Here is a 22,086-nt window from a genome sequence, read left to right on the forward strand (position 1 = left end):
CTAATTTTGGCTCTAAAAATCGAAAGAGAATAGTGTGTCCTGAGTATCTGCACACGTGAAGGAATAGGACCCGAAATTTTGAAATAGTGTTCGTTAGATATACATAAAGAAATTAAGACTGGATTAAATTATTAAGTTTACATAAAACATCTTAGTAAATTTAGGAATTAGAATGAACTCAATTAGAACTTAATGTAGTGATGGAATTTGTGTGACTCACCACAAAATGAGAATAGTTACAGAGTTAATATCACGTATCACAGTAAATTAGACAAAATAAAAGGAAATTTTTCAGGTTTTGCTAAGTAGGGTCATTACCCTCAGTTTAAAATCTCCTCTTCACTTGGGTGTGCCCTTCCCCCTTGTTAGTTGAACAGACTAAGCGGTCTGTAGACAGAGGAAATACATCCTTGACTTTCTAACCGTGTTGCTTTTTGGCAAGAAAAATATTATAGATTTAAAATTCATATTTTTCTGCCCGTTACCAGCAAAGCCCATATGTTAAATAGAATTAAAAAGTGCTGCCAAGAGATATACATAGTCTTTGGGCCTTGGTAGATACTGTTCAGGTTTCATTTAAAGAAATTACTTTTAAACTAATGATGATTTATTACTTACTTGCCCTGGTTATGTGTTGTTCCTTATCTCTTAGTGGGTTGCTTCTGAGTTCTGTAGAAGTTAAAAATTATTTTTACTTAATTTTTTTTTTTTTGGTGTCTGATCTGCTGCATAGTGTAACTTTTTTACATTCCAGGCTTCCTCAATTTGAGTTCTTTAGAACTTAAAAAATTATTTCTACTTATTTTTTAGAATAAGTTGTGTCTTGGTCTTCTGTAAAGACACTAGAATTGAGAAACCTGACTCCACAATAAGCATTGATTCTTTTTTTTCAACTACTGCTCGTTAGCAGTTGGATTTCTCATTTTTAATATCCTTGGGTTTGTTATTTAATACCTGTCTGTCTCCTGGCCTGTTTAACAGAGATATGATGATGGTTTGCTTTGTAAAATGTTTTGAGACTGCTGTGTTGAGCATGAATTTACATCTTTATATGCAGCTTTGTAGCAGACTATGGGATTGGCAGTTGAAGAAGAAGTATTTTGAGACTTGTGGAATTTTGATTTTTTTTGTTTGTTTGTTTCCTTTTGTTTCAATTCAGCGTTGCAACTCTTACTGAAATCACACAGGACAATTTTTGCCATCTGTTTTCAGAGTTCAGTCATGCATGTTTGTTCTCCAGAGCCTTAACAGTCATGCAGAAGCTAACTAAATGGTTCTTACTGGGGTGCCACTTTAAGTTACTGTTCATTGTTTTCCTACAGGTTAATACCCATAAAAAAGAAAAAGTTATATTTTAAGAAAACCTTCAAGTATTCTAGGAAAGACAGTAGTTAACATGTTATTCTGTTGATCTTAAAGTTTCTTCTGGGAATTGATCCACAAATCACAAGAAATTAATGTTTTTAATCATCTGGAGATCACAAAGGGTCATGGCATTTGTCATCTTTAAGTTCTAGCTTCTTGAGTAATTGTTACTAGAATGAGAACCTAAATCTCTTGAAAGTTTTCTACCAAATTTTGCCTTTCCTTGCAACTCCTGTAAATGAAAATCTCTCTCTCTTCCCTGCTGCCCCCCCCCCCCCCCCAAAATGTGGTATGAAGAATAAAATGGCACATGTCAATCACTTAAAGTTGTTTTACCAATTTTGGAAAAAGTGAGAAAGAGATAAAATGGCTTAATATGAGTCTTGGAAAGAAACGAACCATTGAAGGTCCCAGAATCTTTTGCTGTATTTACCTGGGTTAATATCATAGAATCATAGAACAACAAGTATCAAGTAATCTTCAACTATAAGTGTGCTTTAAAGGAATTGAAAAAATAACCATTTTATCTGTAATTTACTTATTTGTCTTTCAGTTGGAACAAAAGACATCCACTATACTGCCACATGAAACCATAGGAATGTTTAAATACTTGCAAAATACTGTCTTGGTTGGCTTTCCTATATTCGTTAGAAAGGGAAACAGCTGTTCTAGGTGACAGCTAGTCTTGTTACAATATTATTAAACTGATATAATGCATTTTTTTCCAGAGTGGTAAATTCCACAGTACTAAACATTCCACAGTATTTAGTCAGTAATGCAGATATTTTTGATGTGCAAGTGTTTTCTTAATGATTGCCATTCAAAAATTTAGATTTTTATCTGCATAAAATCTGACCCATGAAAATGAAGGAATTTTACAACACTCAGACTTTATGTGAGTATACAGTAGAACATCACTGGTGGTTTTAATGGTTGTTGTTTTTTGTTTTGTTGCAGTCGAAATCAGCTTTCTTCTTTGCCAGCTTGCCTGTGTGGTCTTCCTCTAAAAGTCTTAATTGCAAGTAACAATAAGCTAGGTTCCCTTCCAGAAGAGATAGGTCAACTAAAACAGTTAATGGAACTGGTATGTTAATGAACTTTTTTTAATTTTTTATTTTGACTTCATTTGTATTTAACTGGAAACAGAAAAATTCACTTTGCAAATATACTTGAACAAATGCATAATACGATAATAGAGGTTAAAAAATTAACTTTTGAACTTCTTGAGTGTGTTGAGTAGTAACACAATAATAGTTTCTTTTATGTTCTTCAGGACCCTTCTAAACAACATCACTGCCCTTGGTTCGTTCAAAACTCAGCTTCTAAGTTCATCATCTTTACCAGTTTTAGTCACCGCCTGCACTGGCTCCCTGTTTTGCTGTACCAAGTTCCTAGTCCTGGCATCAGGCTCTGCAAGCTGTATCCCCTCTGGAGCATCCTCCCCTTCTGCTTCCTTTCTCTCTGTTGTTACTATCTGCTTGCCACACTGGATTCCACTAGGGAGACTTATCAGTCTATTTTCATTTTATTTCACTGTTTTTGCCATAAGACCTTCCTTTCCTGGAACACGCATCTAAACAGATTTACAAAATGATTATATTCCTTTTGTTTTCAAAGCTGTCCACACAACTACTGTTTCTGCAAGCAGTAGATCATCTACGACGTATTGTCTAGTAAATGAGAATCTGAAAAGGCAAAAATTATTTGGTACCTTAACTTAAAATTCATTTAATCGGACGTGTTTTATTTAAACTTTGCGTGTGGAAAATGTATATAAGAGAATGCTTCCCTTTCTCTCCCTTTCTCTTCCTCTTTTGTATATTGTAGGCTGAGGCTCTGAATTCTCTATGGCATATGCATTATGTCTTCTGGTAATTTCTGTTCACCTTGACCTCTTAAGATACAAATTGACAAATAAACTACACTTTGATGCTGCTAATTTATGCATCGTAAAACACTGATACTTGAACCTTCTTCCAACTGCTGATATCTCGACTGACAGCTTTATCTTGCACATCTTTTCGGTACCTGAAAGTGCCTGCTTATCATATTACTGTTTTTATAACCGTAGTTCCTCTACTAAACTATGTTACAGAAATTGAGCTGACCTTGCTTTAGGTCCCAGTCCTGCTACTGGTTCTTCATATGTGGAGTGAAGTGGCAACTTTGGGGCTTTTTTTTCTTCTAGTATTCTTTTTGTACAGCATCCTGTGATATCAGGCCTCTATTATTTATTACAACTGCTGTGGCCGTTGATGAGGATGGGGGGGGGGGCAGTTACCTTTTTCTTTCTGGGTTATACCTGAGCTAAAGACTACCAAGTTTGTTTTGTTTGGTGAGCATTATTAATTTATCTTATCAAATGTTATAGTTTTTGTGTGTGTGTGTGTGTGTGATGGGTTTAATTAGATTACTGAAATGGTTTTGATTTAATTAACCTTCAAAAAAATGTGTTAGCCTATAGCATTGTTTCTTTTGTGCTGAAAATAGATTCAATAAAAGGTTATGGTTCCAGTTTTATATATAATTAAAGTTGAACTGTATTAAACACATCCTAATTTAGGGGATAGGATGACTGAAGAGATAATAAAAAATGATTGGAACCTCTTAGCTCTCGATTGCTTCTAGGTTAAATGTGGCCCAGCTTAGTGGTGGGGTGCTCGTAAAATAATTGAAAGACTTGGCCTTATTCTGTCTGGTTAAAATCACCTGTTTTCTTTGTATTAATTGAGGTCTGTGATAATATTTTCAGTAAAGAGCTGCTGAAGTGCTTTCTTATCTAATCTCCTCTCCAATTTCAAGTTTAAACCCTCCCAGTAAGGTGAACTAGCATTGCTGATGCTGGAAGTGTTTCATTTATTAGTAAGAGATTGTACACAGCTTAATAGCAGCCCTTATCCTTATTTTAGAATTTTGAAAAGTAAAAAACTAAAAGCTTGAAAATCAATGTAGATTATACTTAAAGGAGATAGGGTTGGTTTGGGTTTTTTAAACAAATCATTTGTTTAAATTAACACCTGGAATACTGGATTTTCATATTGCTTTCCAGTTACAGTATAATTTCAGTGTTACTCTTTGTCATGAAGAACACAACAATTCCTGCTCTAAAAATATTTCATGAGAGGCTATAGCAACAGATCACTTTGGTAGGTTAGAAGAATGAAGAAAGCTGAAGAAGGTTTGATGCTAGTTCTTTGTGATTAGAAGGGGGTGGGGGTTAGTGAATAACAAGTTTTTGTTAAATTGGCCATGGTGCTACTCAGATGACCTGATTACTTTTTTCGATGCCACCTTGCAGTGAAAAGAGTTGCATTATTTAGCTGGAAACGACTAAACTATGTGTGTATTGGGAGAAGCAAATAGGGGTAGGATTGAGAGCCAGGATCTGTATTGGCATAAAAAAAAATAAAGATTAAGTCATACTGCAGTTGTTGCCCAAAACATTCAGCTGTGTGAGAGCAGTGCCAGCCCGAATAGCGTGGGGCTTCCAAGCACCACCACGACCCAGCCCTGGGGCAAGGCTTGGTTGGTTTGGTACGGACCCAGCGCTGGGGCTGAGCTGGCCCGGGGGATCCATCCTGCGCTGTGACGGGTGCCACCTGGCTGCATCCAGGTCTTGTATTACTAGGACTTTGCCAAGCACCCTCAGGTTCCCAAAGTGTTTCACAAGCTGCGTGCAGCAAAATCTGTGTATACATAGCAAATGGATTTTTTTTTTTTAAAAAATCTAACTTGTTGAAACAAATTTTACCTCTATAGTCACTCTAGAATGATGTAAGCATAGTTTGCTGCACATTAGGTCAGATCTTTCCAACTAACTCCGCTTTTTCCCCCCCTCTCCTCCAAAATGGGGTAGGCAGTTCTTTTCCTATTACATGTATATATTTATATAAATTTCATACTTGTAGCATAGAATGACTTAGATATTACATGCAGTAAATTTTCAGGTGGTATTTTAAATTTTAGGGTTCTGGGTTATATAGATCTGACAGCTATCTTACAGGCATCAACATACAATTTATTCTTCCTGCAGGATATCTTAGAATTATTTGCAAAACTTGGTTGGGAAACCTACTTTTATTTGCAGCCGTGTAACTTGGTCATACCTCTACTGTCAGCCAGGAGGATGAGTGCAAAACTGGTGTGAAGATAATCTGAAATGTATTTTCCATCAAATAAAATTGGGCAGAGGTGTCTCAGTAGCTATACCTGAAACTATCGGATGTATGGTCAAATTCTGTTCTCCATCCTACCAGGCAGTATTGCACTTCTGCCTTCTTCAGGTAACAGCCCTCTCCGTCTCTGGGACGCTCCTGTCTCGGGTTGGAAGCCTCTAAATCTCTCGACTGAGATTTAGGTCTTTCACCTCGTTCACCACATCTGGGCCAGCAGCCGGACCAAGTGGGACCTGCTGCCTTCTGCTGCCTAAAAGGGTCGATGTGCTCCTGCACCCTGTAACTTTTTTTTTTTACCATTCTGTATGGCTTGTATGTCACAAGCCCTGACAGAATCCACGTGCTTTTTAGGAGTAACAGCTCAATCAGGAGTCCCAAGTTTTAAAATGGATGTGAGGAGGAAGTTTACCTCAATTTGGGTGGTTTAGATAAACTCCTGTGTGTGTGTGTCAATAAATATGTTAATATGGAGCCAGAGTACCATATTTATTTTTCTGTTTATATTATGCTGAATTTTATTGGTTTAAGACCATTTAAACTTTACTATAAAAAAAATGGTGATGATTTTAATTTGTTTTCACGCCATCGAGCTTCATGCCACAGAAATTAATGTTAACTTCAAATACATTTCTTCAATCTGGAAAAATTGTGTTGTCATGGCAGGACATGGCATAACTGATGAGAACAAAATAAAACTAATGCAAGCCTGAACTTCACCAAACGCTAGCCCCTTGCAACTTGAGTAGGTGTTTGCACTTCAGCTGGCTGCAGACGTCCGTGAAGTGAAGTTCCAAACTGCTGGTTGCATAGTTCCTTTAAAAAATATTAGCTTGGAAACCATAGGCATTCGACTTTGATAGTATTGCTTCCATTACTGCCAGGCTAATGGGAAAGATAAACACTGTCTCTGTCACATACACACTCGTGAAGTCTAATAATAGTCAAGAGCATAAGTATAACTAGAAATAATGTTATAGGTCTTTGTTTTCCACAGCTATTCAAGCAAAGTAATAAAAAAAAAAAAGTTGGACTGCAGTGTTTAGTAGGATAAAGGATACTACTGTCTCTAGAGATCTTGTGAATGCTGACATGGTGTCATAACAGATCAGTCTTAATAAGGATGTTTTGAAAGGTTGTAAGTGGACTTGTTTTTGAGGCTACACATTGCCAGGCTTTTTTTTTTCTTCCCCCCCCCCCCCCCCCCTTCCTTCCTTCCCTGTCTCTTTCCCTGACTCGTTCTGATGTGTGTGCATTAAGTGTACTTGGTCTAGAGTTTCTCTGCCACAAGGTGACTTAAATTTAAGTTCTGTGCTCTAAAAATTGAGTATCTAATTATGAAGTTGTTTAAAGTCTGTAAATTAAAAATAGGACAGTAAAGCTTTAAAAATAAATTATCTGGGAACAGTGCAATTAACCATACTTTGTGGCAACTTGGGCAAAAGATGCACTCATTAACTAGGATTTTTAATTTCCTTGTCTAAAAGCTAAAATAATTTCCTGACTGTGTTTTGACAAGGGAAGGAAGCTTTGGCAGCAGTGAGATTCTGTTACAAGGAGAAACTTGTCTGATACAGTGACCAGCATTGCCAGATCACATTTTGCTTTTACTCTCATCTTTTGTTAACTAGTTTTTAGGCTTGAAGATAGAGAGTTAATGCTTTTGACTAGTATTACAGCAACTATCTTCAAAGAGATGACTTGGAAACCTGACTGAGTTCTAGAAATTTTGTAGTCTAAGACCTCCCAGGTACTGTATAAATCCATTTGAAACAATCAAGAGAATAGGAGTGAACATCCTAAAAGTATTCCAGTGGCTGTTCAGGAAAATCTGGCATTACCACACGTAGCTCTCATACTATGAAATGCTGTTTCCTTTTTTAAAATGCAGAAATGGAAGCATAATCGGGATATTACTCAAATTTACAGGCTGCCTGGGATGTAAGCAGAGGTTTCAATGTCCTTTTGATTTCACATTGAGTGTAGACTGTTTAGCAGCAAAAATGATAGCTGGTATCTTAAAAGCTGTCGCGTTTTAGACTGACTTAATCTAAGAAGTTGATCTTTAGTACACATTCATAGCAGTTTCTTATTAGCAATAGTGTTAAAGTATACTGTTTATCACAGTAGCACTACTGTATATGAACATGTTGCTTGAAATTATGCTCAGTATAGCCAGACCCTATACTTTTAACTCAACTTTACAGCAGTTAGTCCTTTAGGAATGCTGAAATGAAGATGGGTTCCAGTTTCATCCAGACTATTAAACCAGTTGTATGTAGTCATCAAAATCAGACCTACTTAGAACCTGTCTAGGCACTTAAAAAGTACCTTTTACAATACTATATTGAATATCTGTGTAACAGTAAACAAGACCTGTCCTATTTTATTATGGCCTACTATGTGATGTGATAATCCAATATGTGCCTTTCCTGAGCATCATTACAGAATGCTATTGGCGTTTCCTCTCTTTTTTTTTCTTTCTTTTTTTTTAGATTTTGTTTAAATGTTCCCTCCAGGAGAACAAGAACCTTTTTAAAAAGTCAGAGCCACACACTAGCAGTTTTACATTTTATCCAAGCATATTTGGTTATATAATCATGGTACTGAGTTCTTCATGTGAATAAAGTTAAGAATAAAAAGGTAGAACATCTTAAGCAAATGGTTTTGAACGTTTCTATAGAAATTAAATTGACTTTCAAAATTAACTTACTCTCCAAATAAGAATTCGCTCTAGGTTTTAAGTAATGTATAAACATTTTCTCATGTATCTATTTTTGCATTGTGAAGAAAGGACACAGATGGTTGCAGGTTTTCAGGTTAATAAAATGTTACAATGGTAATAGCAAAATAGCTACAATTTCACATCTATGTTATTTAACACTTAGGAGCCAAAAGTTCATTATGTCTATTATTACTATTTTGCTGTAGGATGTCAGCTGTAATGAAATCACAGCTTTGCCACAGCAGATAGGCCAGCTGAAATCTTTGAAAGAACTGAATGTCAGAAGAAATTACCTCGAAGTTTTACCCCAAGGTAAAAACAAACAACAAACAAAAAATCCTAATACCTTTACGGTAGCTCTTTTTATTAACATTTTGCAAGTATTTTTTAATCATGTAAGTAAATATGATTAAAAAGTAGCAATTGCTTTGTGTTCAAATTTATTCCATTTGAGTTTGTAGAATATAACATTCAGTGGTACTCACTAAGTAACAGTGTGTAAGGGTTTTTGAATGAATTATCTTTATGATTCTAGGCATCTTTTAAGTTGCACAAGTACTTACCTGTGGATGCAGTATGGGAACTGTCAGCTGAGTTTCAGGAAAAAAACCCACCTTCAAAGTATTTATTTTAAAATTTATTGTCACTTGTATAACAATAACACTTTTAATTTCCCAGTATATAATGGAGTAAATGTTGATCATATTCCTGTCCGAGTTTGTATTTTTTCCTGAATGCAAAAGAAGGTTTATTCAGAAATATTTTATTATTTTATGGCAAAAAATAACACCTTCTTTTTTTTTTGTTACTTTTAGAACTAGTACAGCTTCCCTTGGTAAAGTTTGACTTTTCCTGCAATAAAGTGCTCGTGATTCCAATTTGTTTTAGAAAGATGGTGCACTTACAAGTATTACTGCTTGAGAACAATCCTTTGCAGTCTCCACCAGCACAAGTAAGTAACATCTATAATTTAAATTGTGCCTTAATATTGGGTGGATGATAACAAATTATAGCCTATAAAATGTCACCTTCTGCAATTAGAGGCGTCTGAACTTAGTCATCACAGACATTATTCGTTGATATATAAATAAGACATTGAAAATATCCTATGTTCTGTGTATGAGTCTGTGCACCACTTGAACCAACATGAGCCTAGAAGATTTCCCCTGTTAGCTGCCTGTTTATTTTTGTCATCCCTATCTGCATATGAAACTTAATGTTGGAATATGTATATAATTTTGAAAAAGAGAAGTGAGAAACTTCCTGGACAGATTTTCTCTCTGTTAATAAGAACCCATTTCTAGAAGGTTCTACAAATGTCATCCACAGGAAATTTATTTTACTTTATAGTCTAAGTTTATAGGTTGTGATACACAAAGAAATCAAGCTCCTGAACTGTAGGCCATGCTGAGAAATGATGATAATAAATGAATGCTTCCTGTGCTTACTGCTTAAGGACAACTTTGTTGTTGTTGACTTACTGGACAGTGGATTCAAACTACATCTCTGAAAGCTACAATTGTTCCAGAGCGACAGCTGTTGAAATACTTGAGAGTTTTTATTACATTGGAGAAATGCTTTTCATAACCAATGGTGATGCTGCTCCTAAACTCAAAAAATACAGAGCAAGTTTCAGCAAGCGCTTGAGCTAGAAGTGTGCAGTTAAAGACAAAAAATTCTGAAATGCAGGTGAAATGCATCATAAAGATGCTTGGACACTAGTAAAAACAATGTGACTAAGAGTATAAAGGACATGCTGATGAATTAAATGTCATTATTGACTAATTTTGGACAATAATTATTCAATTTACCGTTAGTAATAGGCCATATGATATATTTAATCGTAATTCTTTTTGCGTGAAAAGCTCGTTTGGATTTTTTAAAGTAGAATACATTCTTGTTTTCTGTCTTACTCTCTGATAGTATTCATACTAGTACACACAAATAATTGATGTGGTAATTGAAGTAGTTCTTAGTAATTTTAAAAAAAATCAGTAAAATCCATTTACGTGGTATCTATTGTGACGTTTTGAGTTGGTTTTCAGGGAGTTTTACACTAAGTGACATTTGGAATAAATTATTTCTTTCATTCTAGTTATAAATCTAACTTGTTTTTCTTGTCTAACAGATTTGTACAAAGGGTAAGGTGCATATATTCAAATACCTAACTGTACAGGCCTGCCAGATTAAAACAGCAGACTCACTGTATCTTAATGCCATAGAGCAACAGCATTTGCCACAACCTGTGGAAGAGAGGTATGTATGAAAATCTCACTTAGTTTTTTCATGTAACAGTTATAAACAAAGTGAAATAAATATATTTATATCTTTAGCTTTCAGAGTTTCATTTGTCTAGATGCTATTTAGAGTGGACTTTTCTGAACAGAGATTTGGTTTGCTTTAATATATTTTATTCTAGTGAAATCCATATAAGAGTTTAGAACAAAATATTTTTAACAGTCAGTTCTGATTAAAGTTAGCAGCACATTAGGAAAGATCTTAGAAGTGAACCTTAGTTTAAATCTATCCTCTTACTAGTAGACTACAGGAATATATTGAAAATAATTCAGATGGTAGTATCATTAGGTGTTGGAACTTCCTTGTAAATCCATTAACACACTAAATAAGTTTTAATTTCTTGCGCTGTTTTGTGATTTAGATATTGTCATACATCCGTCACGTAGTTGTTTTAAGCTTTTTTATTCGTCCAGAGGCTTTTATCCATCCAGCAAAGAGAACTGCATGAATGTTGAGATCCTTTTAAAGTGAAATGTGCTAATTTGTTAGCAAAATGAAAGACAAAATCTTTAATGTCTTGCATCAAACATCTAGGAAATGTCATCTTCTATTGTGGCTTAAGGAAAGGAACTAGATACGAAGCAGCTCCTTTCTACGAGAATCTCCATAGCTAATTGGAAACCAGCGTTAGTCAGCTCTTTCTTTGCTAACATGGGAAGTATAATATAAACAATCAGAGAAAGTATGATAATGTCTTATTTTTGGAGAGAAGTACTCAATAAAAACAAAGTGTTGATGTAAATAAAAATAGAGATGTTGCTGATAACACCCTGGGGGACAAAAAAAAAAAGAACTGTTACAGAATCTCCCTTTCAGTCATCTAGGCAAGGTTTCAAGCAAATTTTTTTCCTCCATGTATGTTTGGAAACACCTTTGTGAATTTCTGTCAGATAAATGCCAAAGGTGGGAAGAATCCAGGATGAAGAGTAAGTTTTCCATTTGGGAAACACCTGCTTGTTTTCTGTTTTGTTCTTTTAGTATATAAGAAAATTGTCAGGAATGTCAGGTCCTGGATGACATTTTGGTTATATAGGAGCATACAGGTTAGGGTCAGGGGATAGTAGAGAGTAGGTACCAGTTGGTAACTAACAGCCTAATGTCTGTCACACAATAATAACCGAACTTTTATTTTAGAGAATAACTTCACACTTCTAAAGAAAAAATGAACCCAGTTAGGATTTCCATAGGCAGTTTCTACACAAAATCCTTAGTGTTTGCTAATAAGAAATAATTTAAGATTAGGGTTAATCAGATACCTTATTCACGTGAAGACTGCTAAAGTTCTTTTTTAAATTGCTGTGTCAGTCTGAATTCAGGGTTATAGCTTTCAGGATTGCAAATGAGGGGATAATAAAGCATATTTTAAAAAAATTTAGATGATGAGAGTTTTGCATCTACTAGCGTACTTTAAAATGAGTAGAGGTTATATTAGGTAATGAAACCAGAAGAGAGAGCAGTTGTCATTATTATAGTCATTTTCTTAAAAACCTAAATTTCAAAGTCTATTTTAAAGCACCAGAAGGAGGTTTCTGTGTTAATAATTACTTCAAGCCGCAGGGAGATATCACTTCATTTTTAATGCATCAATGGTTACAATTAAATCAGTTGACTCCAGTTTGAGTTCAACTAGTTTAGTTGCTTATCCCATGGCTAAATGACTTCAGACTCCTGTGCTACTTAGCTAGTAACTAAGCATTTTTTACCTAGTATATAGACAAAAGCAAGCTTTACAGCAGATTATTTCTGTTGTTTTCATTAATCCTTAGGCTAACCAGCCATTCCATCTGATCTATTTTACTATCACCAGACTGCAAATCTGTAGTTTTTAACCATACTAGGCTATTTCACCCTCTATCATTAAGCCTGGTTGGAATTTTGCTTCAATTTAAGTAAAACCAGGACAGAATTCTAACGGTAAATGCTATGATAGCTTTTTATTGATTTTTGTATTTAATTTTATTTTTATTCGCATCTAGCATTGATGACATCTACCCAAATAAAAAGGACTCAGATTCAGGAGTTGGTAGTGATAACGGCGATAAACGTTTGTCAGCAACAGAGGTAAGTTGCCTGAATTCTGTGTCCAGCTCCCCTTCCAGCACCCATATTTTTTACTGTATTTTAAGTTGGGTAACAATGTGAATATGTTTTTAGCCATCAAAACTGTGCAAACACATCCTTGGCATGAATTTCTTGCTAAGAAATGGATAAAACAAAGATAAAAGGAGACTGGGGTGGGGTTTGTTTTGTTTTGTTTTTTTGTTTTGTTTTTTTGTTTTCCATTGTACGCTTTCTGGTGAGGGCAGGGAGATACTTGCTTACAAATGCTCAACAACCTACCAATAGTGAAAATTCACTACAGTTTTCAGGCAGTTTAGATAATCTAGAGGATGAGGGCCACACCAGAATCCACGTCTGCTGTTTCCAATGAAGTAAATGTCCTAACAGTTACACGCCTGGCTGCTGCTCCCATGTTTTCTCTTTGACTGATGACTCTTTCCCGTTGGGAATTAAGAGGAGTTCAGTCTGCCCAGTCCTGGTATGTTCTGTGGTGTTGTGGTTATGGCAGTTTGCTGTAGCGTAGGAACTTCAGAAACTTTGCAGATCTTAATGCCTTTACGTGCTCTGGCAGTTAGGCAGTACTGGAAATAAGCCTTCAGAATTTTTTCTGAACTATGTTATCTGACTGAGCAAAGAAAAAGGATGGCTTTCCTAAGACTAATGTTGTCCTAAGCAGTTAGAGCTGACTTTCCTAGACCTTTTTTCTGAGGTACTGCTCAGCTGAACAGGGCACTAAATCTAGTTGGACTTGAACTGAGTAAATAATGATAAATAAGTAAATAATTTGCAGTATAATTCAGTGATGATCTTTCTGAAATGAACAAATAATGGGATTTGTGGTCTGACTTGATGGGAAGTATTCAGGGCACAATAAAAGCATGAGCTTCGTGCTGCTTAAAATAATTATACAATGATTCTTTAGTGTTTTTCTCCTCCTTTGAGGAAAAGAGATTCTGTTGCTTTTGAAACAAATGTATAAAGAATCAAGCTTAGATACTGAATTTGTAGTTACTAAAAAGCAAATTGAAAATGAATCCACTTACACATTGGTCTTTTTAATACAAAAGCACTTAAAACCCCACAGGGATTTCCAAGTATTTGGCCAAGTTTCTTGCTAGATAGAAATGAAGCAGAATTACTGGGATTTCTAGCCAGACTTCCAATGGCTTCTCTCTAGTTGTAAGAGCATACAGTCCATTCAGAGATGCTTACAAACTGTTTTGCCATTCTCACACTTCCTGAAGCTGAGTTAGCTTGTTAATGAAACTGTTATTCCAGAATTTCCTCTTTAGCTATAAATAACACCTTTAGAAAATAGACCATCTTTCCTGTAATCAAAATGTAGCAATCTGAATGCTGCAAAAAAATCTTTTAAAGACAACCAACAGTGAACTGATCCACTTTTATTAGCACAAAGGCTTTTTATATGAGAACTATTTACTTGTTCCATCCCTGCCTGATTATTGCTCTACTATTAAGGAGAAAATAGATGCTGAGATCAGTAATCCCAAATGTATTTGGTAGTAAATTCATCACTCAGTTTTCCTTCTGATGCGATCTTTAATACCTGTTTTACACGGAATTGTGCAATATTAGCATGTTGTGAATACAGATTCACATATGTTGTTAATTACAATCAGAAGTCTACATACCAAACATTAGATAAACATTAAATGATAGGTCATAAAGTGGTCATTAAAACACATTTTTGGAGGGTTTTTATAAATACATCAGACATATAGAAACAAACTACAGTTTAGTCTGAATGCCAGTGGCTGTTGAGTTTCAGCTCTTTTACAGAAAAATACTACAATGTCATTTTGCATTTGTGTAGCTTAAAAACAGTAACTTGAATCACTTGTTTGAAAACAAATGTATTTTTTTAGGAAGCTTGCTAATTAGCTTTGGGCGCATACACATAGGAGGGGAGTACTTGCTGAACAATTTACCTATTTCTGTCTGGCTTGTTGGTAGGGTAATTTCAGGGTCAATTCTTCAGAGCTATAGTCCTTTTGGGCATTTCAAGTGAAAGTTATCTTGTAGCGTTGCTGCAAACTTGATCACAGCAACTTGAAGGCAAATTCTGCTTTAAGGTAGTGCACTCACGTACCTCATCTTTTAGGAACAGTGTAGCATTTTGATTCATTTTCCACCTCTCTTTGACCTTATTTTCTCCTTAGTTAAAATTCATTAGAACAAGAGGGTACTTGTTAAGACCCAGATGGTGTCCCAGCTTTATTACTGATAAGTGACGCATTAGTACCAGCAAGAATGTATATGAAGATTCTTTCAAAATGCATCACCTGAATTCAGTGTTGGAATAATGTTAGGTATTTTTGATTCTTATATGTCTATTGTCTTCTGTTGCTGGCTGAATAAAAATAAAATCGTGGACGAAGGAAGTGAGACACAGTATTTCACCTGTGAAGGAGCAATACTTTTGTATTATCGCAGGCTGCTTTGGATAGTTTCTGTTTCATGGTATACTGGCAGGAAACACCTGGAAAATCAATTGCAGAATTCTGTAGGCCCTGAAAGCGAGACGTAGCCTGTTAAAGGAATGATTTTCTGTTTCCAAATTGAATGGCTCCAAATTGAATGGCCCATGGCTTTTTTTACACCAACATGCCAAAATATTTTCCTAAAAGCTGTATTGTGTTGCTATGCTGAGAAAAAAATCTTGCCTGTTTTAGTATTCAGAACTTGTAATAATGTGTAGAAAAACACTATAGTATTTTCAAATCATAGTTGTGAAATTAACAAAACATGAATCTTTGATCTAGAGTAACTAAATTTAATGCTTAAATGTCACATGAGATACAGTCTGAAAGAAAGAGAAGGAACTTCACAGTAACCTTGGTTGTCTGAACAAATTTATACTGTGTATATCTGGTGGTTTTTTGTTGGTTTTTTTTTTTTTTTTTTAAAGCTGTTGGATTGTCATTGTTTCAGGTCTAAAAACGAGTGACTTGTGCTTAGACTACTTGGAGCATGGTTTGTTTATTTTCTGTTTGAGATACTAATTTGTTTCATCTTAAAATAAAATTTATTTTAAAATTTAAAAATTATTTTAAAAGTTGACAAATAGGAGAACAGTACTGCAACGTTACTTCACTTCATTATAAAGCTTCATTATTTTGATAAGGTTTTATCAAGTCCCTGAACATCCTTTTGAATTTTTTCTCTTTAAGCAGAAGAATACAGCCAGTGAATTCATAGAGTTAATAACATGCCGTTTATTCATAAAGAAGAACATTTATGGTGGTCCACATTTACAAAATGTGTTAAGTCCATGGTATTCTTGGCAAACAGGAATAACCACGTGTATTTTCGATACAGTTCTTTAAGTGCAAAGCAGATTTGCTCCATCCTTTATCACAAACCTTAGCTTCAGGATTTAAAAAAATATTTTTTGTATGGAATATGAACATATAAAGTTAGCAAGAATGGGATAATTCTGCTCAAAGCTTGCAACTGTGGGAAAGAATAACGGATGGGATTGTAACAATCTCCCATTCCATTGTGGATCTGGTGTTACAATGGGCTGAACTGATAAAGAGGCATATACCATTTTCTTAAAAATACATATTCTTAAAGGATATGGAACAAACTGCTATATATGTATTATAGCAGTTATAATTACAGACTACATGTACAGAATATGTAAGCGCAGAGTGGCGAGTTCCAGAAACACTGAGCATCTAACGAATGAGCAACGCCAGTGGGTTTGCTGGGAAATGCATTTGCAGAGCTCTGAAAGGCTGTTGCAATGGTAAGCTCTCTCAGGAGAGCAAGAATAAAAACTTGACCTCTTCTGCAGACGGTGGTTTTGCTGTAGTTCACCTCGGGAGAGAACGTGAGCAGGAGCAGCCGTGCCCTAGTGGCGTGGGGCAGAAGCGAAGGCAGCGAAGTGTCAGCGCTTCTTTGCGTAGCCGCTATCTGTAAAGTCATAGACAAGATAAGCTTGTAGATAAAAGTAATGAGTTTTAGTGTACCTGCTAATACGGCTGAAAAAAATGTATGCGCTTTTAAGTCAAGGAAGAAAAGCCAGCGTACTTGAGTTTCTGCTTTTTTTTCAGCTCCACCAATTAGTCTAATAAAAGGTGTTGCCTCAGCCTACAAAGTTCATCTTGCTTGCTTTAGGCACTAAATTAACAAGCCGCAGGGTAAAGCAGGGGAGAAGAGTCGTGGAGGGAAAGAGAAAAGGACTGTGATACGAGGCTCAGTTTTTCTACAGACTTTGGTGGCTACGAGGAGCCTCTATTTTCAGCTGTCCTGGGAAATTGCACAGAGAGCAGCACGGTGGAGAGGTGTCGCTGCGAGGAGGGTAGGGAAAGAGAAGAGATTAATTGTTCTGCTTGACCAGCCTCCTGTCAGGATGTATTCAGCACGACTACAGCTTCTCACAACAGGATTTGGTCATGTTAGATGCTCTGGTATCCTCTCCCATATTAGTTTGTCACTCTTTAGTGAGCGCTCTTCTTAATATGTACGTTTTTATCACTCTTGTTTTGAGCTGAAAGCAGCGTTTCTCTTGTTTCTTCTTAGCCTTCTGATGAAGATACTATCAGCTTTAATGTTCCAATGTCGGACATCGTGGAAGAAGATCAGGTTGTAAAGGAAGATTCAGGTCACCACGCTAACTCAAGAAAAGGTTGGAATGTAAAAAAAGTGGAATAAATACAGGGAAATTCTGGTGATAATTCCATGTATAAGACTAAATTCAGTTTGCAAAAATCACAACCCAACAAACATCAATCTTCCAGGAGTCTACAAACATCATCTTTAAATGAAATCCATTTTATTTACTGCTATTTTTCCTTGGAACTTTCAGTGTTTAATTTTGCTCTGGATAAATACCTTATTAAATTGATTTTTCCTGCTGATGTTCTAGTTGATCAACAGGTATTTTTGCCACCCTATGCATTTTAATTTTTTTGTAATAAATGCCTACCTACCCAAAAGGCTTTAAGCATGCGTATGCAGTCATGTAAAAAAGAAGGAAAAGTGTGCTACTTAGAACATTTTTAACTATACTGAATTGAGGTCCTTGTAGTTGTTTTCCGTAGCAATTCCAATGAACTTACTAGCTCTTGAGACAAGGTGTAACAAGTTCTGGTTCTGACTTGGGGAAGAAGAGTGAGAGTCGGTTTAAACCATGCTTCCCAACCAGTAATATCAATGTATAATAACTTATCAAATGCTAACTCAGATTTTGCGTTAGCTATGTACAAAAGCAGAGTCCCTTTCTCTGGTTGGACATAATGTGTATCTAAAGCTTTATTAATCAAAGTCAGCATTACCTCTGCAAGCAAGTAAATCTCTTCAGATTTTGAGAGAAGGTGTAATTTTATATAAATTTTATTAAAGTAACTTACATTTTTCTAAATTATATCTACGTACTGATAAACAATGTTTCTCCAAGGTCTGCACATACTAATGATAAGTGGCAGGATGAAGTCAGTGAGTAGCATATGCATACGCATAAATAGGAGATCAGCCTTTGCCCAGTGTTACATACTAGGTTAAATGAACTTCAGTTGAGATACTCATCAGAATTCAGGAGAATACGAAGTGAGATAGTAAGAGCATTACATCCTACAGTGTTTATTAGCAAACTGGAGAGAGTAAGTTATAGGATCAGACCACTTCAAACAGAGGAGAAAATCCTTACTGCCGCATGCCCCTGGAAATAGTATACATAAACAAGAGATGGGCATAGGCTCTGAAGGCTCTGAATCATTTTGTTTGACTTCTGCTAAGAGTTTGAGTGTTTGTTACAGCATAATAACTCTGAAGCTGCATTAAATGGCAAGTCACTGGCTGAGACATCTGAATGTCTTAAAATACTCTGCAGCTGTCCAGCTGTGCTCTGGTACCGGTACTGGCAAGACATCCTTGGGGTAGTTCAAAACTGACTCCATTAATGCCGGTTGTGGTGCTTCTGATCTACTACTGTATGAGCCCAGGGTATTGATTTAGTACAACTTTGAAATGAATTGGCATCACTCATTAAAATGCAAAGGTCTTAACCTGTTTGAAGTTTTTAATACACTTCCAATTTAAGCTTTGGTTTTGAGCTCTATAATTTAATACACTTAAATTATGTTGAGTAGCAAATGTTGAGCTGAACCAGAAATCATTCTTCTCTCTCTTTTTTTTTTTTTTTTTTTGTTGTTGTTATTAGTGGAATTCCATCAAGGATCTTCTCACCTGATTGTCAATGATAAGTCAAGAGAAACAGAAAACCAGTTTAATGAATCGGATACTCTTACTACTGAATTTATGAGTTACATTAAGGCAAGTTTGTGACAATTTTAAATGGGGGGAAATATCTTCACTACTTTCACAAGTATAGAGCAAACAGGAGTGACAAACTGCAGACATTTTAATGAATAAGAGACCGCAGTTGATGCTTTTTGTCATAAAAGATACAGAAGGCAAAAATAAGCAGGTAGGTTTAAAGTGATTATAATTAATCTAGGAGGTCAATTTACCCGTAACTCTTTCTAGTATATGTGAGAGTTATCCTTTAACTATATTTAAGGCTTTAAGAAAAAGTGCCAGGTATGATCTGTGCTATTTGCTTTCTATTTTGAATTGAGCAATTTTTGCATTTGTTACATTAGTAAAATCCAGGGGAGGATAAAGTAGAATAAGTGCTGCATTTTGGTCAACTTATATGTGCGCTTATGGGAAAAATCATGTACTTTGTTCCTGTAAGGAGAAGAAATAGAAAAAAGAAGGGCTTTATTCATTCTACTGGGGATTGGCACTGGGAAATGGGCCACCTTCGGGGTATGTTAGAGAAGCTGGTACACCCCTCAGTGACGCATCTTGCAGAGTTGGATAGCATTTATTGGTACGGGGTGATGCGACCGATGTGCCAAACGCATGACACAAAAGAGGATAAGTCTGTCTGTTTTCTGCTGTTCATTCTCTACTAGTAGAAATGCGCATCTGTTCAGAGAGCTTCTGTCTTTACTGGCAGCTGAACTAATTCAGTGTTCTCCCTATCTGAGATGAAAGAGAAAAGAAAATTACAAAGCACAAAATGGAAGCATGAAAGAGTCAAGTTTTCTAATAAGTAGCACTTCATAGTTATACGTGGGACAGTGAGAGCTGTAATTTATGCCTACATTCAACCCAAAATAACTGGCTGACTGATATGAATTCTTCCTTGCAGTTTTCGTTCTGATTTGTTTTTAAAATAAATATTCATGGCTTCTAAAATTTTTAAGTAGGAATCCTGTTAATAATTATGGATGAAGTATGTAATTGCTACTGCTTGCGTATTTGGAATTTGCTTGTTCTGTAAACAAATCTGGCTGCGGTAGGAGAGCAAGTATGGGGAGAGTTAGGGTTGTGCTTAATTGAAGCACTGTTTGCATACACCAGAAAGGCACAAATGAAATCTGGGACATAGAATAAAGAATTCTCATGCTGCTTGACTTTCTTTTTTACCGTTAAAGGAGGGTAAGGGCTGTTGACCTCAATAAAATCTGAAGAGTGAATAGAAGGATCTTGTAATCGGTATTTTAAAAGGGGGTAGGGTGAGGAGTGGAGCAGAAGTGTTGGATTGCTTCAACTAGCCACCCTAAACTGTTACGTAAATTAGGTCAGTGCTGAGTCTGAAAGCAAAATTTATCTGCCTACTTAATTGCAAAGTTCAGTTCTCAATATCACTTTGTCTGCTTACAGAGCAGAGCAGCAGAATGTGATGAATTATTGAGAATAGAAGAGGACACACAATGGCAAACAGACGAAATGTAAGTATTTTTTATGTATCTGTAAGTAATTAGCTGTGTCATTTAATTAGATTGATGAGAATTGGCAATTCGTTATCAGTTAATAATTTTGTAGACTTGGAGGCATGACAGAAGCACAGCCTTGCACTTTGTGTGCGCTCAGTGTTTTATATGTTATTGCCAAATAGAGCAGATGTTATATTACAACTGATTAATTTGTATGCACAAATAATGCTGTAATATTTTTACATGTGTAGAATGCAAGCTTTTTAATGATGTATTTTGATATTTAGTATGTTAATGGCATTGGTAAAAAAGGATTTCATTAAAACTTGTAAGATCTAAATTTAATGTACATTTAAAAATTTTTAATTTAATTGGAAAAAAATCCCTCAGTCTTTTTTCTTCTTTTGTCGTAATTTTAACCCTGAATCAATCGTGAATTCGTAGATATTAATTCAAGAGCAGAGCAAGTGAACATCAGTCGCTGAGGCGAGTGCCTAAGAAAAGGGGATTTAACATGACAGCGTACTGTGAAGTTGTCCCTCATCAGAACAGTGGAGTCCTATACAATTTAAAAACAAAAACTGAAGGAAGGGAGAAATATGTGCTTTCTGAAAGAGCCTTACTGGCAGAACTAACAGGAGATTGTGTTTCTAAACCCCCAAAAGAATTACAAATATGAAAAGCAAAAGAAAGCATGCTGGTCTGTTAAAAGAATCATTGTATTTAGTACTTACATTAGAACAGTACATGTGATGAGTGCAGTTAATGAGATTCAAATACTGATAAATAAATTTTCAATTTTAGAAGTCAGTCTGTTTAATTGAATGCTAAATTCAATTCAGTTCATCACATTTGTTTATGTATGTATGTATTAGGTTGGGGGGGCTTTGTTAAGGACAAAGTGCTGGAGAATTTTTTCAGAAGAAACTCTTTTTGTAAGTTCAGCACATGCTAGTGTGCACAGAGGCTGGTTTTTCCCCTCTGTAGTGTTTGTGTGCCAGTTGGAAGCTACAGCTCAAACTGAAATTCAGACTACCCTTGATAATTGCTGTTGTACCTCTTTTTTTGAATGCTTTTGTTTTCTGTTATAGAATAAATTTATCAGAAGACCAAACTATTGATATAGCAATGATAGAACAACTAAGAGAAGCAGTAGATTTATTACAAGATCCCAACAGGTATGCTTACAATAGCTAATGTATTAATGTAATGCATTTAAAATTTTTGTGAATTACTTTTAGAGTTCTTTTTTAACTGATAATTGAAAGTTCTCTGGAGTTACAAAGTGCTTTGTTAGCATACTGATGTTTGTCAGCAGGCGCTTAGATAATTAAGAAAGAAACTTGCATTCTCTCTCTGACTGTCTAGACAAGGACCCCAGTACATTAAGAAGGATTTCAGGTATAAAAGAAACCTAAATTTAGAAGTGGAGACACCCCTTAACCATTCATTTCGTGTACACTACTGTGGTTTTCTGAAGTTTTGTCTAGGTTTGCCACATTTCTTCTAGGGACTATAAACTCTCCTCTACTTATTCGTGCTTGGTTTATTTTGTGGGAGTGGAGAAGGTCTGCTGGCCCAGCTTCATCCCAATTTAATGGAGCACAAAAAGGAGGTGCCTGAGTTAGCGGTGGAGTTTCTGTAGTCTCCCTCTGAAAGCAAAAGGAGAAAGAAGCAGCAGCAGCTAAAGAAAGTTACTTAGATTTCCCCT

The 22,086-nt window shown here is 35.7% G+C and overlaps 1 protein-coding gene across 6 annotated transcripts in view; it reads left to right on the forward strand.

The window, feature by feature from the left end:
- Nucleotides 1-22,086, forward strand: part of LRCH1 (leucine rich repeats and calponin homology domain containing 1) — a 125,750-nt gene that overhangs the window by 58,422 nt on the left and 45,242 nt on the right. For all 6 annotated transcript variants that reach the window (XR_012652931.1, XR_012652932.1, XR_012652933.1 and 3 more), the window contains exons 3-11: nucleotides 2,323-2,449; nucleotides 8,469-8,574; nucleotides 9,078-9,214; nucleotides 10,391-10,518; nucleotides 12,537-12,621; nucleotides 17,170-17,275; nucleotides 18,809-18,921; nucleotides 20,323-20,390; nucleotides 21,467-21,553. Coding sequence is in view for 2 of the 6 variants with exons in the window: in XM_075046203.1 (XP_074902304.1) it covers nucleotides 2,323-2,449; nucleotides 8,469-8,574; nucleotides 9,078-9,214; nucleotides 10,391-10,518; nucleotides 12,537-12,621; nucleotides 17,170-17,275; nucleotides 18,809-18,921; nucleotides 20,323-20,390; nucleotides 21,467-21,553 (957 nt within the window). In the remaining 4 variants the exon portion in view is untranslated. The remainder of the gene's footprint in view (nucleotides 1-2,322; nucleotides 2,450-8,468; nucleotides 8,575-9,077; nucleotides 9,215-10,390; nucleotides 10,519-12,536; nucleotides 12,622-17,169; nucleotides 17,276-18,808; nucleotides 18,922-20,322; nucleotides 20,391-21,466; nucleotides 21,554-22,086) is intronic.

The sequence above is a fragment of the Buteo buteo genome, chromosome 14 (genome assembly GCF_964188355.1).
Source record: "Buteo buteo chromosome 14, bButBut1.hap1.1, whole genome shotgun sequence".
Classification (NCBI taxonomy): domain Eukaryota; kingdom Metazoa; phylum Chordata; class Aves; order Accipitriformes; family Accipitridae; genus Buteo; species Buteo buteo.